General features: G+C 44.9%; 1 protein-coding gene across 2 annotated transcripts in view; it reads right to left on the reverse strand.

Moving 5' to 3' along the window:
* Positions 1-10,179: 10,179 nt before the first annotated feature.
* Positions 10,180-15,293, reverse strand: part of LOC136754483 (ubiquitin-associated and SH3 domain-containing protein B) — a 48,418-nt gene continuing 43,304 nt past the window's right edge. The window contains exons 12-14 of one of the 2 annotated variants that reach the window (XM_066710522.1): positions 14,952-15,052; positions 14,095-14,204; positions 10,180-13,737 (exon numbers count right to left, since the gene is read on the reverse strand). In XM_066710522.1, the coding sequence (XP_066566619.1) occupies positions 13,600-13,737; positions 14,095-14,204; positions 14,952-15,052 (349 nt within the window). In that variant the 3' untranslated portion in view covers positions 10,180-13,599. Of the gene's footprint in view, positions 13,738-14,094; positions 14,205-14,945; positions 15,053-15,293 lie in introns of both variants that reach the window. The other variant, XM_066710521.1, reaches the window with a different exon arrangement.

Here is a 15,293-nt window from a genome sequence, read left to right on the forward strand (position 1 = left end):
ATGGAAGTTGTGACTGAATCGCACAACTTCAGAAACAATTGCCAATGCTGCACAAACAATTAGGTCTCTGTATATTTGCAACCAATTTGGCATTTAGCATGTAAGTAGTCAGAATTAACACAGTAAGTTACACTCATCCAACAGAACAATATGTGATTTACATTAAAATCTGCAAAACATTTGAAGTAACAAATGTAAAATACCGATATGCTTTGGGTAGGCTATTTCTGTTAAATAATTCAACATAATTCAGTAACTCATACAGTACAGTGCAGTGATTAGATTTCCCTACCTGGTACAAGTACGATACAAAACAAACAAACAAACAAACAAAAGTTGCCTTCTTGGAGAGGGTGCTCAATTGCCATCTTTCAGGAGTCCAGCATCAGCTCCCAGGCGCTTCTAGGACCAGCTTGACTTTCTCTCTTTGCTCTACACTACCACCGTTCATCCCACCACGGACTCCTATGCAACACAGCCGATGGATCTCTCTCTCTCTCTCTCTCTCTCCCAAACCCCATTTAAGCACAAAGAACAACAGGAAGGTTGAAAAAAAGGGGGGAAAAAAGCACACCATTGATGGAAGCCAGAACACACATATATTGCCATTGACGCTCGTTCTTTATGTCCACCCAACAGAAGGGGAGGAGGGATGGATAACGGGCAGGACCAAATGGCTCCCATCAATTGAGCCGGGCTCCCCATTGTGAGGAGCCGCTGTCACTACGCATCATGGAGACGGAGAAAATACACCCGAGCTGCCGGGCTTGATCCGAACTGAAATCAATGGCGGCTGAATTAGCAAGCGCTGCAACATGCCTATGGTTTGAAGACAAGCACCTGCGTCTGGACAGTTTTATATTTCTGTTTAACCTAAAAGGGGTTTGGGGAGGTCTAGGTAGATATTATGAAACTAAACATGGATGGATAGATAGGGAGAGAGAATAGAGAAGTTGTATACTTTGTGTTTTAAGTATTACAATCATGTATCAAAAATTCAGCATCACTATAAAAATGGTAGCTCTACTGTGGAAATTATAAAATCCCATAGACATGCGATAGCTAACATTTTTATTCATCTTGTATATAGTTATTTAGTTAATTACCTATTGAGGAGCAGAGCCAAAGCAGTACTAATGGCTCGAGTGTCTGCTATCGACTGCTTCTAACAACCAGCGATGGTTTGAAAATGAATTTCTCTTTTCAAACTTAAAAAAAAGTGAGAGAAATGCTAGGTCTGGGGTTGGGGGGGGCGGTTGGTCTGGAGCCATCTCCCAGGACTCCCCCTCGCCGATAATTAGTGATCAATCAGGAATTAGTTTAAAAGGCAGAAAAGAACACAGAGAGCATTATTAGATTGTAAAGATTCACTGTTCTCCGATAATTACATGCTTTCTCCTGGGGATGGGGGAAAAATGCACTCCGGCAATGCGCCTGTCCTTAAATCACGGGGAGACGCAACTGGACTCTGACAGGTGCCCATAAACTATGCCGAGACGACGGCGGCCCGACCTGCTGCAGGAGAAGTAATCCCAACCATTATGCAGCGGAGTATAAATGTTTGAATACGTTCCAGGGGGGAGAGCAGAGTTGCAACAATGAATACATATCCTATCTGTTGCGTTTGTATTTTTTGTACCTTTACAATACCGGGAATGGAAATACATACAATGAATAACATCCCATAAAAATCAACAGAAGTATATCAGTGTGCCACCCCACTGTTTCTGAAGCCACTTGCAAAAGAAGGAAAGTCTGTTTTCACGCCACACTTTTAAGCATCTCCAAATTATTTCATTTTAACCAAATACTTTATCTACCTAAATTCACATAATTTTACAGCCAGCTGTTATTTGAAATGTCCTGACTTTTGATTGTCCAAAAGTTGGCTGCCAGGGAGAAAAGGTCACATGCTCGAGTCATTAATTAATTAAGTCCTTAATGAAGTCCTCCACAGATCACATGAAAGACACGGAGCTTGGGGTTTCAGGGGGTTATCTGACCGAATGCAGGGCAGCGTCAGAGAGGCCGGTACGTTGCGCCCGGGTCATTCTTCAGCTCTGGCACAGTGGTAGAGTGAGCTACCGAAGCCCCTCTCTCGCTTTGAGCACACAATTGATGACGCCCTGGCCAAATGAGTGTGCCAATTGTTGAAACAATCGAAATGCACAATGAGCATCTCTTTAGCGTCTGAAACATCCAGATAATGTGCCGCCACTGGACCCAACATCATTCATATTAAGTAAAATAGAATGAAGGCAGGGGCTGAGTGATTGTGGGTGGCCACACGTTATCTGGCTGCTGAAGACAAATGTCACAGAGGGGAGCAGGTTTCAAAGACAACACTGTTCCCGGTGTCGTATCACATTACGGATTGCACATTCAAAATCTACTGGTGTTCTGTGGAGGCTTGGGCTGTTCAGGTGCAAAAGGTGCATCGAGGTAGAGACTATAGAGTGTAATTTTAAAGTGTCGCTAGGATCGCAGTACATGCTCAAATGACACAGCCTTGTTAATTGAAATGGGTCCAGCCCGGGTCCATATAGATCTGTTTAATCTGCAGGCCGAGGGACAGGGGAGGCGATAATTAAAGAGATGGTAAAGTAAAACTGGAGAGACTCATAAGGCATGGCGATATTTGAGTATGGGTACAGATTCGATCCAATCAAAGAGCAGTGGCCATGACATGAGGTTTAGGATCGAATGTATATTCCCACAGAAGTCACTCACATGGATCCAATATCTCAGCAGACTGGTAAGCCTGCCCCACAACGATTCACTCCCAGAATGCAACTTCCACTGATTTAATGAAAAACAACCCCCCCCACACAAAAAATCTGTGATGTACCAAGTCAAGTAAAATGTCTCGTTTTTGGTTGAATATTGTAGTGTCGACACAAAAAGAGAAAAGCCTTACTGAAAAAATATGAGAGGAATAGATTGCTGTGATTACACTTGCAGGCGGGTCAACGGCACATATAGACGCAGCTTTAATAGGTTAAAGGGGATTATAGATTATTCACTTTCAGCCTGGGCACCAAATATAAACCAATTAAACTGAGCTTTACTGTCCGTCTCAGCAACGGAATTTAATAAAAGGATTTAGGCAGGGAATGAAACAAAACGCTGTGTTTTACTTAAAGGTCTACACATTATCAATCAGGAATACATAGATCTTTTTGTACTAACTAAGAGAACACTCACACACACAAAAGAAGCTAACTCTGAAATCCACATTTTATTGCAAACTCATGTCTAATTCAGGAGACATTTAAATTAAAGAGCAGGCAGTAGTAATTCAGGAATTTTACAACACTGTATAATTGTTTAAAGAATGTGTCTATTCTTTTACTTAAATTTAGTAGCATTCATGACTTCAGTTTGCACTTGTGCAGGGGGGTGTATCACTGTGATGTCACTTCCAGCTGCCAGATCTGCGCTTGACATTCGTCCCGCAGGTGTGAGTGACGTCACCCAGAAACAATAACCTGCACCAACGCGAGATGATAATAGAAGATTGCATTTGCTCATTAACGACTTGTTAAGTTCTTTACACCAACTGCCCCATTGTCCTTCTCACCACGTGGAAAAGCAATTAAAGGTGAATACAAATGGTTAATGTATTGTGATATACTGTATTTTGCTCTCATTTGTAAGATCTGAAATATAGTTAGGACCGCTGCTTAGTATTCTGTATCCTCTTGTTTTACTTTGTGTTTCCTGTAGAGTAACAGATTCCTGGAGATGCTCCTTCCTGGTTTCCACACAAAGATAAGGAGATAAGCTGAACAGGGAGTGTTGTAACTACAGCTGCAAAAACTGCCCGCGATCTGAAGACATTATCTTGCAATCTGGCCAATGGAAGATTTCTTCTCCTTTTCTTTACCCTTTTTGTTTTTAAACATGCAGGGAGCCAAGCAGTCGCTCCAATTCCAAATCTTTTCCATGGGAACAGTCTTAAACATCTCCGAGCAGCCTGAAACAACAGCACACAGCCTCGCTAGCTAGACTGCAGATATTTCAATTTTTCTTTTTCTGATTTCACTGCCAAAAGAGCACTGTGAACACACAGGGGAAGGGTGGTGGTTGGTATCGGGATTTGAATTAGCAATATGACTGAGTCCTCTCTCACAGGCAATATGAGAGACACAGGCAATATCGGGCAGACCCCAGTCAGACGATGTGAACCCATCACCACGATGAATCACCGCGTGTATTCCAGGCCGGGCCGAGGGCTGTAAGCCGTGGTACAGATAAGTAGCCCTGGGAACAGATTAAAAAATGCCAGAGACTCAGCTGATTGGGCCATTTCTGCAGATGATGAGGAGATAGAGCGAGGCTCCCCTGATCCTTGCCCAGATCAGATAAGACTGCCTAATGCTCTGCTGAGCCAAGGCCAGCTCTGCAGTATCAAAGAGGCAGTGTCACATCTGATCTTATACATCATCATCATAATACAGTCACAAAGATGAGTTTCTTGCCCAGTCATCGAAGGAGATGGTGAGGACGGAGGCTGCATTGGGAGGCAACACAGGAAACCCCCCCCATCATGAATCTCCAGCCTTGGTCCTGCAGAGACCCACTACTCCTTGGCCCTCCAAAGTAAAACAAACGGGCCCATACGCCACAGTCTGACCCGGCAAGGGCTTAAGGATAGACAACCAGGTAGAGACAGTTTACTAAAGGTCATCTGCTCCTCTTCACACACAGACCGATTTACCCTGAATTCCCTGCTTTGACTTTGCATTTTAATCAGATGCAATGGAATAAATAAAACCAGCAGAAGGCAATCGAGTGGGCTGGATGACAGACACGGGTGTAAATGGACTGGGGCTGAAGCCAAACCAGCCGATCAGACTGGCAGTGAGGCCCTGGGGGGGGGGCAGACAGGCCGGGGCAGCCCTTCTGGATTATCAATCTAATGGATCAAATCAGCGAGAGGGACTGGCGCTTCGCTGCGGGCCGAGCTCAGCGCTCTCCTGCTTTACCAGGGTATGAAAATCACTAGCCTCACATCCCTCTCCCTGGCATGATCTAGGAGAGGGAATGTCCTTATGCAGGTCCCCTTTGTATCATGTCTGTAAAAGGCTGGTTCTCAAAATGTTGTTGTTGACATCTGTTTTTATATATTTATACACTTATATAAACTAGACTCTTTTGTAGTCCAGCTCCTAGTTTTTATAAATGTATAAATATATAAAAACAGAGCTGTGACCTCTGACCTGGGTCCTGCACATCCCCACTCCAGTTCATTTCAGAAGTCACTCCACAGCACTAACTACAATTAAGCAGGTGCAGTCTGTTTGGTCACTGAGGGGAGCTCTGGCCCTTAAGAGGTGAAGAGTCTTGGTTAAGAGTGATCTCTGGATGACTGGATTCACCCAGGCCTTCAGCAGTCGATGCTTAAGGGCCGAAATCGTGAGCCGGAGAGAGAAATAAGACTATTAAAATGAAACTGGGTCAACGTGCTGTTTGCTTTGCATTGTCTGGAGTCTGTTTTTATAAAATGCTAATAAAAATTATAACCGTCTCAAGGTTACAGTTCTCGGAACAGATTTGTTCTCCGGTGGGTTTTGCTGGTGTGGTGCCGGAGGGGCGAGACGAGGGCGCGGAGGCAGAATGGGTTAAACTGGGACGAGCTGAGCAGGGATTCAGTTTCCTTGGCTTTGGACTGTCTGCCGTGGTGGCTGTCTGAAACGGATCCCTCCTCACTGCAGGTGCGTTCTCAGGCACAGTTAGCGGGGTCATCTCTCGGTAAAAATAGCAAAGGGGCTCTACTGTTAAGAAACAGCACACCAGACGGGGCTGCGAGACTGATTCAGCACTCACTTTGTGAACTGTGGAAAAACAAGACGGACTGATTGATTGATTGTCCCTAAAGAAATGCAGGCTGGGGTCCTCTTCATCATCTCACAACACACACACACACGCACACACACACAGACAATTCTTAACCCTAACTGACTTTGCTATGCATTGAATATCTTAGATCTGTCAGACAGCATGGGTGCTGCCCAATACAGACAGACAGAGAGAGAGAAGCATACAGACATACACAGAACACAAAGGCAGCACATTTCTGATTATAATTAAAGCTACCTTGATAAAAATCCAGATCCGAACAGGCTCACGCTGAGTACGACTACATTACCAGCTGTATCAGGACAACAGACCACATATCAGAAGCTCTGCAATCGGGAACACACATGCATCAACATACTAAGCTGCCAAAACCAAAAAAACACAGAAATTGATAGTAGAGAAGTTGGATTTTTTTTTTATTTGGATCCTTGTAATCAGTGTGCTGTAGAGGCCGTGACTGTGATGTGCTCCACATTCACTTAGAGAATTTTTAGGCTCCACATGGGAAATCAGTCTAGGCTGTGTAACAGTTTTTGGCCCTATGAAACTGCTTACACTTTCACTGCATATTTTTAATAAGAGAGATTAGCGATCCAGTTATCTCCCTACAAGTCCTTAAAACATTCATATGAAAACCCCAACAGAAGTCATTTTTTTCCACTCACGCCCCACAATGGGTTTCAGCTTTTGGAAGAATGAGACATTTATGTAGGTAAGTATTTGTGGAAATGCTTAAAATAAAACACTCAGGGATTTGGGCAGTTGACATTTTTCATCATTGTAACACATACATACTAAAGCTGTTGATACTGCTATATAGGATAGAATGGAATGGAATAGAATTAACTCTACAGAAGATGCATATATGCAGGACTACTGACATAATAACTATCGCTTTCCAAGTACGGGAAAGAAGAAAGGGTAGCAAGATGAAAACCTGGTGCAAGGTACCCGGATCCACGAACTCGGCACATTTCTCATTCAAACGGAATTTCTTCGACCGTCTTTAACAATGCATGTGGCCTGGCAATGGCTCACTGACGACATCAAGTGGCCGCTGCGTGGAACTGACACCATCACGGGTGGGGGTGGGGGGGCAGACAGCTGTAAGTGTATGGGATCGGATGTTTGGAGCTCTGAAGCCGCTCGGCCAATCACGGCGCGGGTTCGGCCGGCGGGGCCAGGCCAGGCCAGCCCACCCGCCTCGCCAGCTGTTGCAGACAAAGGAATGGGCGTGGGCCCTGCATTGTGCCTGCGATTACAAAATGAAAAAAGTCGACTGCGCTTAGGCACTCAGGGCCCGTTATCCCTTTGCTAGCATCACCTGGGGCAGGTCTATCTGTAAGACAGTCCTGAAATGCAGTATTCTGGGCCCTAACTGCACTGCAAAGAACTGCAAAATATACTGCATACCAACGCAGGGTAAAAATCCGCCACTGCAGTAAAAAGCCACCACAGCCCGGGTATTGCTGGAAGTAATCTCGTGTCCTGCACAGATGGCTCAGATCTGTCTGCTTCAATTAATTCACCAGCCTGGCCTCAAATAACTGTGATGTGAGAGACAAGCCTGTGGTATAAAAAGCACTTTCACCTCTGGAGCCAAACTATGCAGCTGTGAGTGTGATGGACTCAGATGGGCCTGGATGGGGTCAGACCTTGGCCTTGATCACAATAATACAATTATTATTAATAATAATAATCATTAATCTGGCAGGTGCTTACACAGATCTCACATAGGCTAGGTTACACATAAGTTGTTAAGGCACAGACACACTCAGGGTGTCACACAGGGAGAGGGGGGGTGCTGGGGCGTGTACAGAGCACATCAATAGGGCAGGATGGGAGAAGCCTCAGCTTGGGCACACAGGGCTTACCTGCTCATTTTCTATGCACACTGAAATGTACAGCAACTCGTATGTACTAAAACTACCTCTCCAATCACAACCAGCCAATTCTTTCAGCATTTGGTCGAATTTACCTGTCCTGGAACCCAAGTCATATTTCTTCCAGTTCACATCCCATGTTTTACCCCACACCCCGTCAGAGAATCTCCCACCCCACTGCCCGCTGCCATGCTGTTGCTGGAATAGGTACAGTTAATAATCGAAATTTCACCTCATGTACCCCCCCCGGGGAAAAACGTCACACTATGCCACAGTCAGCCCACAGAGGGAATGGCATGGTCACTCACCTGGGGATGTGACTGACTGGCCGAGTCTGCCCAAGCCGAGCGCCCTGTTCTCTGCAGGATGAGGCTCTCAGCACCCCTTGGTGGGTGAACCAGGCCCCAGACCAGCTCCATCCATCCATGTCATCCGGGCTGTCATTCTGGGATGTTCAGTGTCAGACCATGAAGGGTCTACAGCATGACCTAGAGCCAGCAATTGACAATGGTTAGCTACTCAATTAACTCAATCACAGCCCCGGATTTACCGCTCAAAACAGCAGCTCTCACGGGCACCGGCCTCGACCTGCTTTCCCAGAGACCTTTGCGGAAACGGCGGCGGCCCTCTGTCTCACACCCCCGGGTCCACTGGTCGGGTGAACCTCCGACTCGGACCCCAGTCTCCCCCCGGTATAAACCAGACCCCCAACCCCACGGTCTGCTCCAGATCCTCTATCTAAACACGATCGCCAACTCCGCCTCTTTAGCTGGGGATTTTCCTCTTGACCGCAGCGGTGCATTGTGGGATTGTGGGAGTTCCGGGGGCGGCTGTTCCCGATCTGAGTCAATGGAAATCTGCTTCATTTCTTATTCGGATCTTCCTCTGTTCAAAAGCAATTGCATTTTTAACACAATGCACCTATATTGTATAAGAGACAACCCCCCTTAACATATACGCGTTATTATATCAAAGAGTAATGTTGTCACCTGGCCTCCAATACATAGAACAGACAGACAGACAGACACACAACTTACGGCAGTCCCTCCACACAACAGCCCAAGATCGCCACAGTGTGTGTGTGTGTGTGTGTGTGTGTGTTGGTTCTTGTTGTTTGGTACACAAGATCTATTCATTATACGGTTGGAGGTAGAAATCAGTTCATTATATACCGCGCATGCGTAGAGGTATCTCAACGTAAAAGTCATATTCGTTACAGCAACCATTTTAGCTTTGCAAGTGGTGTATTTATTCATATATGCAATTAATTATTTGGTAGTTCATTATTTATTTATAATGTTTTGGGAAGATCTCACTCTACTTCTACTTCCCGCCAAGCTGTCCTGCGCTCACAGAGCCCCGCCCACACACCCGCTCAACGCCCAATCAGGTGAGAGAACGGTCCCGCCCCTTACCTGAGAAGATGACGTGCGTTTCGATCAATTTAATCAATAAATGATGTCATGTGCCACCAACACACTGAAGATGAGCGAAATAAAGGCTTAATATTAAAAGGGATCTGTTATGGTAATAGATAGGTGGGTCAGTGGGAGCGAGCTATTCTTCATTCTCTTGTCCCTACTGTTTAAGTGCATGCCTGTAAGTAATAAAGCCGTTTTTGAGGTGTGCCTGCTATTATGAGCTGGACTTACTCATTATAAAACCTACATATTGCTACAATAACAATAAGCCATTGTTTTACTAAACACTGTTAAACTCAAACCAAACTACAACCAGCACTTTTCAAGAAATGCATACTCCTTTCAAGTCATTGTAGAGTACAGTGTTGCTTGGTGAGGACATATGCGTATGTTCAACAAGTTATGTGTTGCCAAGGACTCAGCGCCTGTACATAGTTGAAAATTGCTGCAGTTTACTAAACACTCTCAAAAACAGGGTCTGAGGTTTGCAGGACTTTGAAATGTTCATTGTTTCAGCTATTTCAAAAACATGACACACTCCGAAATCACTTCAGAGCTAAACCATGAGCTCCTGTGAATCGTACGGCTTGCTTTACACATTAAGTACAGGATAAATACATACACAAATACAATGCAATTGGATGTTTTGAAAAAGTTGTTCTAAATATCCTCAATTTCTGCAACCACTCAAGTCAAAAAATCAGCCCTTGGATAGATTTTAGATGGTGTCCAGAATTTGAACCTAAAATATGAATAAATCTATTCTGTTTCTTATTTGTCTTCATCATTACAGCTAAAGATAATACCCCCCTCTATTGTAATGTAATTTAAAAAATGTTTTACACAGCCGGGCACCATTGAAGAGCAATTCTGCACATGAGTTTGCAGTGCATCAGTCCAGTAGAATAGACGTCTGCCAGTCAAGAGTACCATTCCAGCAGGTGTGCCGGTCCGGATAAAGTGTCCAGATGTCATTTTGTTCTTCATGGTAAAGGAAACACGGACACAGCAAATGCCAATAAAACATTTATTTGCAAACATCATTTATATATTTCTGAAGCAGTAAATAATAATATTATTATTATTATCAACAATAATAATAATTACTTAGGCAATTGATTTGCAACAAAACAATACACATTCTTTAGAAACACATCTTTTGACTTTTCGAATGCATACAAAATTTAAACAATAATTTAAATACATAAAGCATTTTCAAGTAGAGGCTTAGATTAAATTAGTTTATTTTTTTGGACGTTGTACATCTTGTTTTTGCTTGTTTGCTATGGTAGGTTTAGATTTTTTTCCTTTTTTTTTTTCAATAAAATTTTCTCCTCATCAATTTCATGCAAAGCACGGCGGAGCCTGTGAGAGCCGTCTGAATCACCACACTTTTCAGTTAATCATTTTCTTCTCAATACGAGGCCAAAAATGGAACGAAAACATGATGGGACAATTAAAAATAAAGGTCTGCAAATGGCGGAAACAACCAACAATGAAGACAAATTAAAAACAAATTAAAACGGGAGAATCCTTTCGGAGGTCTTTTGCAGGGACAGTCATACAGCCGTGTCCCAGGGCAATGGCAGCACAAACGAGAACAGATGCCACAGCAACACCATGACAGTAGGGCCACAGTGAAGAGAATAATTCAGCCCCTTCCTTCCCCTGGGATCTCAGACGGGCTAAAGAATAGGGCAGAACTACGACTCCACGGCTTACGGCACAGGTGGTAAAACTTCCAAATGACGATGGGCAATCCCACTGAGTTCTGAATGCACTTTCCAGGACTGAGCCCTGGATACCCCTAGGTATCTAGTAATTGGAGATCTGAAAGCGTCTGTTGATTGGATGTGGATTACCAGCAAGATCAGAAACCTAAAAGCCCCATTATTTTAAATCCTTACTCATTCGTTTCCCCTGTGTTTATTTGTGCCATGTACAGGGAGTTATTCTCCCCCCACTTTTGAATAGGGAAACTGGTCCACTGGTTTACTGCTGCACCCCACTTCTCTGTGTGCTTTTATCTCAGCGTCACTTCAGTTAAGCGTGCTTCCTAAGTAGGACCCTGCGTTTTGCACGACTTGGATTTTTAAGGGATTTTATCAGTTGTGCATGCAAAACGCAGGGCCCGATTGATAGGATCGAGAGGGCAACAGGAGGTTATTTGGCCCAAGTTCCTTCTTCAGGTGACTCTGCCAAGGCAAACCCCCCACAATCTACACTTTGGTGACCTTGTCAAAGTTTCGAAATGCTGGTCGATGCAAGTGAGTTGCTGACAGAAGCCAGTTGAGACCGGGAAAGTCAATGTTCTGTCCCCAACGCCTCTCCAAACTTAAAGAACTGACCTGCAACCTTTACAGATACTCACTGGGGTTGAAACGGCATGCAATCATAGCTAAATCATTGCAGTTTATTGACCAATATGAACTCACCTCAACCAACTAGCGAATAACCATTTCTCATACAGTGGGCTACTATGGCAGGTGATCTCTGTATATACACAAACAGTATACAAGTTTGGACATCCTAAGTCTCCTTGGGAGAATACATTAAGAAGGAAACACAATCTACACAAGTGCGGAAAGCTGAAAGGGTTAAGTAACACAATTTACCCCCCCTTTTCGGTCTCTACTTCTTTCTTCGCCCACACTTTCAGACTCTCACCGACAGAGATGGTGACTTGCCGAGCCAGCAAACTATTCCACCCAAAAACAACAATATTAACCTCCCAGGGTTAACAAGAGCAAGGCGAGGGAAATTTTCCCTGTGTGATGCTTCAGTTAGTGACAGCCAGAGCTCAAGTCAAAGCAGAGGTCTGCTCACAACAGACAGGAAAACACATATGGAAGAGGATGGGACAGGAAGGACAGGTGACCGAACAGCTCACAGGCAAAGACAGAGGATGGACTGGGAACAAGATCAACTAACAGAAAAAAAAAATTCCCAGAGATAATATGGCAAGTGGAGCAAAATTTGGCAACACAAAATGGCTTGTTCACATTTTATAACCAAGTGGATGGTGAAGGCAGGAAACCCAGGGAAGCCGCAAATCCCTGCCCCTGCTTTTACTTTGGGATTGCAAGATAACATAAGAAAAGCGTTGGACAACGAGCGCTTGGACAGAACACTGAAAAAGCAGCAGTGAACGCTTCGTTAGTTTCCAGCCACGTGTAATGAGCCTGGAATCGGCGTGTCTGGTCTCGCGGGGCAGTCACCCCCAGGCTGAAACAGAGTCTGGGGTCCTTGTTGGTTTCTCAGCAAAGACCAGGGTCCCTGCTTCCTTTTAAACTCTGATATACCTCAATACAATTAAACTTTCAGAGGCCAAGACGCTGATCACCAACAACGCATGGCGTCAGATACGCTCAAAAGGACAAAATACCTCCGATCAGTCCCTTGTGAAAAGGGGCTTCCTGTTCTGAGATGCTCTTGAAATGCATCGGTTATAGATTTCATAATAATAATAAAAATAATAATACAAATCTGATTTAAGCTACATTGCTCCAAGCTGAGACTGACGATAGTATTTTCTGAATGTTCTGACTGTGTACTTTAGGTGGAACAGTCATTGAGTGAAGACACACAGTGACCACAGGTCCAGGGCTTGCCTGTCAATGAGGTTCATGCACTTGATGGAAAAACTAGCTGAACGGTAACCCAGAAGGCACTGGGTCAAGTTTTGGTGGTCAGGTAGCCGGCCCGGCGTTGGCTCACAACTGACGGTCCAGCTCTGTCAATGCAGGTGTTTGTCAACAGTATGTGGACATACTACCTGCATACACATACATACACATATCTAAACACAAGATCATCAACAGTGCTGGGACAAGCCTCCCTCCAGTACTCCAGGAATGGACCGCACTGGAAGTCATACGCTGTGCTGCAGTCACCGAGACGGCCCTGGCCTAGATGCGGCATTGTGGGAAGAAATCTGTTGGGCCTTCCAAGTCAGGGCCTGGATTGTGCTTCTCCACCCCTATGCCCCGTTCGCTCGAATGGAAGGTCTGCTTTGACAGGAAACCGGCCGTCAGTGTTGAGTCAGTCCGCTGGCCACACCGAGCACCACTGCAACGGGGAAGTCCCACTCTCTGTGCGCAGCAAAGGCAAGAACAACGTAGAGCACGATCCGGCAGACTGGACACATACATATACAGAGATGACCACATGCATGCGTACATATATACACACACACATACATACACACATACATACATAAACGTTATACGGTAGCGTCTGCGAGCTGTAGGGGCAGACTGGATCTCGTTCAATATATTGTGTAGGTATGGCTGTCATACCGAATGTACATATGCAGATACAGGAACGCCAGGCCCTGACGGAGGGTCTGTGGCACGAAGCTTCTGGGAAACAGAAAAGGGGGCAGCAGGAGAAGGAGGGCCAGGGGCCGGGGGGGCTCATGCGGGGGGCCCGGGTCAGTCCTGCAGCAGCGTCTCCCTCCAGTTGAAGCTATGGTTGGGCCCATGGGTCAGGGGCAGGATGGGGGGGTCGACCAGCTGCCACACGCCAGTGTCGCCCTGTTCCTCACAAGCACAGAAACCCAGGTAGGGGATCTGCAAGACAGGGGAATAAAAGGAACGAGAGTTGACAGATAGGCCATCCTCAGTCTGACCTGCCGGGTGAACTCTGTGGAGCCTGAGGAACGAAGAGAAAGACAGAGTGAAAAAGAAATTGAGGAAAGAAAGAGAAGAGGAAAGGGAAAGAGAAAGCAAAAGAGAGATGAAAAAGGAAAAGAAAGGGACATGTGGGGATTGAAAAAGGAGAAAATGAAAAAAGTGGGAAAAGGAACAAGAAAAAGGAATACAAAAACTGAAAAAGAGAAAGAGAAAGAAAAGGAATATGCCAAATAAAAAGGGAAAAACAAAACACAAAATCGAGACAGGCGGTACGACGGGTGGGCCTCTACTGACCTTCCTGACGACCTGGACGAAGTCCTTGGAGTTCTGTGGCGACAGGCCCTGGATTTGCCGGGTACAGGCCTCCAGGGACGAGGCATGGGCCACCACCAGCACGTTGTTGCCTACAAAGCAGGCCCAGATGTATTTAATAGGGTCTATAGTACAGCCCCACCACTGGCCTCAATGGCTGCACAGGGCGGATTTACGCTGGTGTAAGAGACAATACTTCCCAGCTTACAAAGCTTCCCTATACAAATGTAACCTGAACACATCTGTACAAGGAAACCATTACCAACACGATAGCTTATAAACATATGATTATGGTGCACTCAAAGGTGACATCATAAACATGCACCAAGACAGGTGAACAAGAGAGACAGATGAGAACGCATTGAGAATAAGTCAAACGCTTTTGCCACCTTCATTTAACAGTTAGCAACAAAGAGAAGCTGTATTCACGAGATGAATGTGTATAATAGGGCATTTTCTCTTGAAAACAAAATACAGAGGGGCCCGAAAGTCAATCTTGGACATTTTGTCTGCTGGGATCAACTGGTGGAAATTAAAATCCACTGACAGTCAAAACACTAATTTATTGGTTTTAAATTAAGTCAATTGAGAACTACTTGGATGTAATTATTATCGTGTACATTTATCACATCTTGTTAGTGCTACAGTGATTACTAAAATGGCTATTACCCCCCCTCCGTCTAAAGAAAGATTTTATCGCTAGGGAGCAGTGCAGTAGTTCCTGATAGTCTAGCTCAGCTGAACCGACACTGAGGACTGAAATGCATTGTAACCAAGTCAGTCACTGTGTAACCGGATGGGACAGTGCCCTGGGGGGACACATAACCTCTTACCTTTACCTTGGCAATCGGACAGTATTTCCTTGGTGACCTGGAAACTGCGGCTGATGTACGTGTCGTAGGATTCAGAGACGCCCAGCTTGCTGACTGGAATATGAGGTCTGGGAGAAAGAAAGAGGGAAAGACAACCTCGCTTACCATTTAAGGTAACAGCAGTGTCTTGTGTTGTATTGTATTGTATTAGAGTCTCTGTGCAACATATTGCATTATTGATGCTTGTTTTAGCCATTATTCACTAAGGTCTAGATCAATGCCAGACTTTAACCTCACCCACGAATCGCTTATTAGAAGCGTGTACTCTTTCGCCGTTTCATCTGGCTTTGTTCAATCTGTATTTTGTTA

The sequence above is a fragment of the Amia ocellicauda genome, chromosome 1 (assembly GCF_036373705.1).
Source record: "Amia ocellicauda isolate fAmiCal2 chromosome 1, fAmiCal2.hap1, whole genome shotgun sequence".
NCBI lineage: Eukaryota > Metazoa > Chordata > Actinopteri > Amiiformes > Amiidae > Amia > Amia ocellicauda.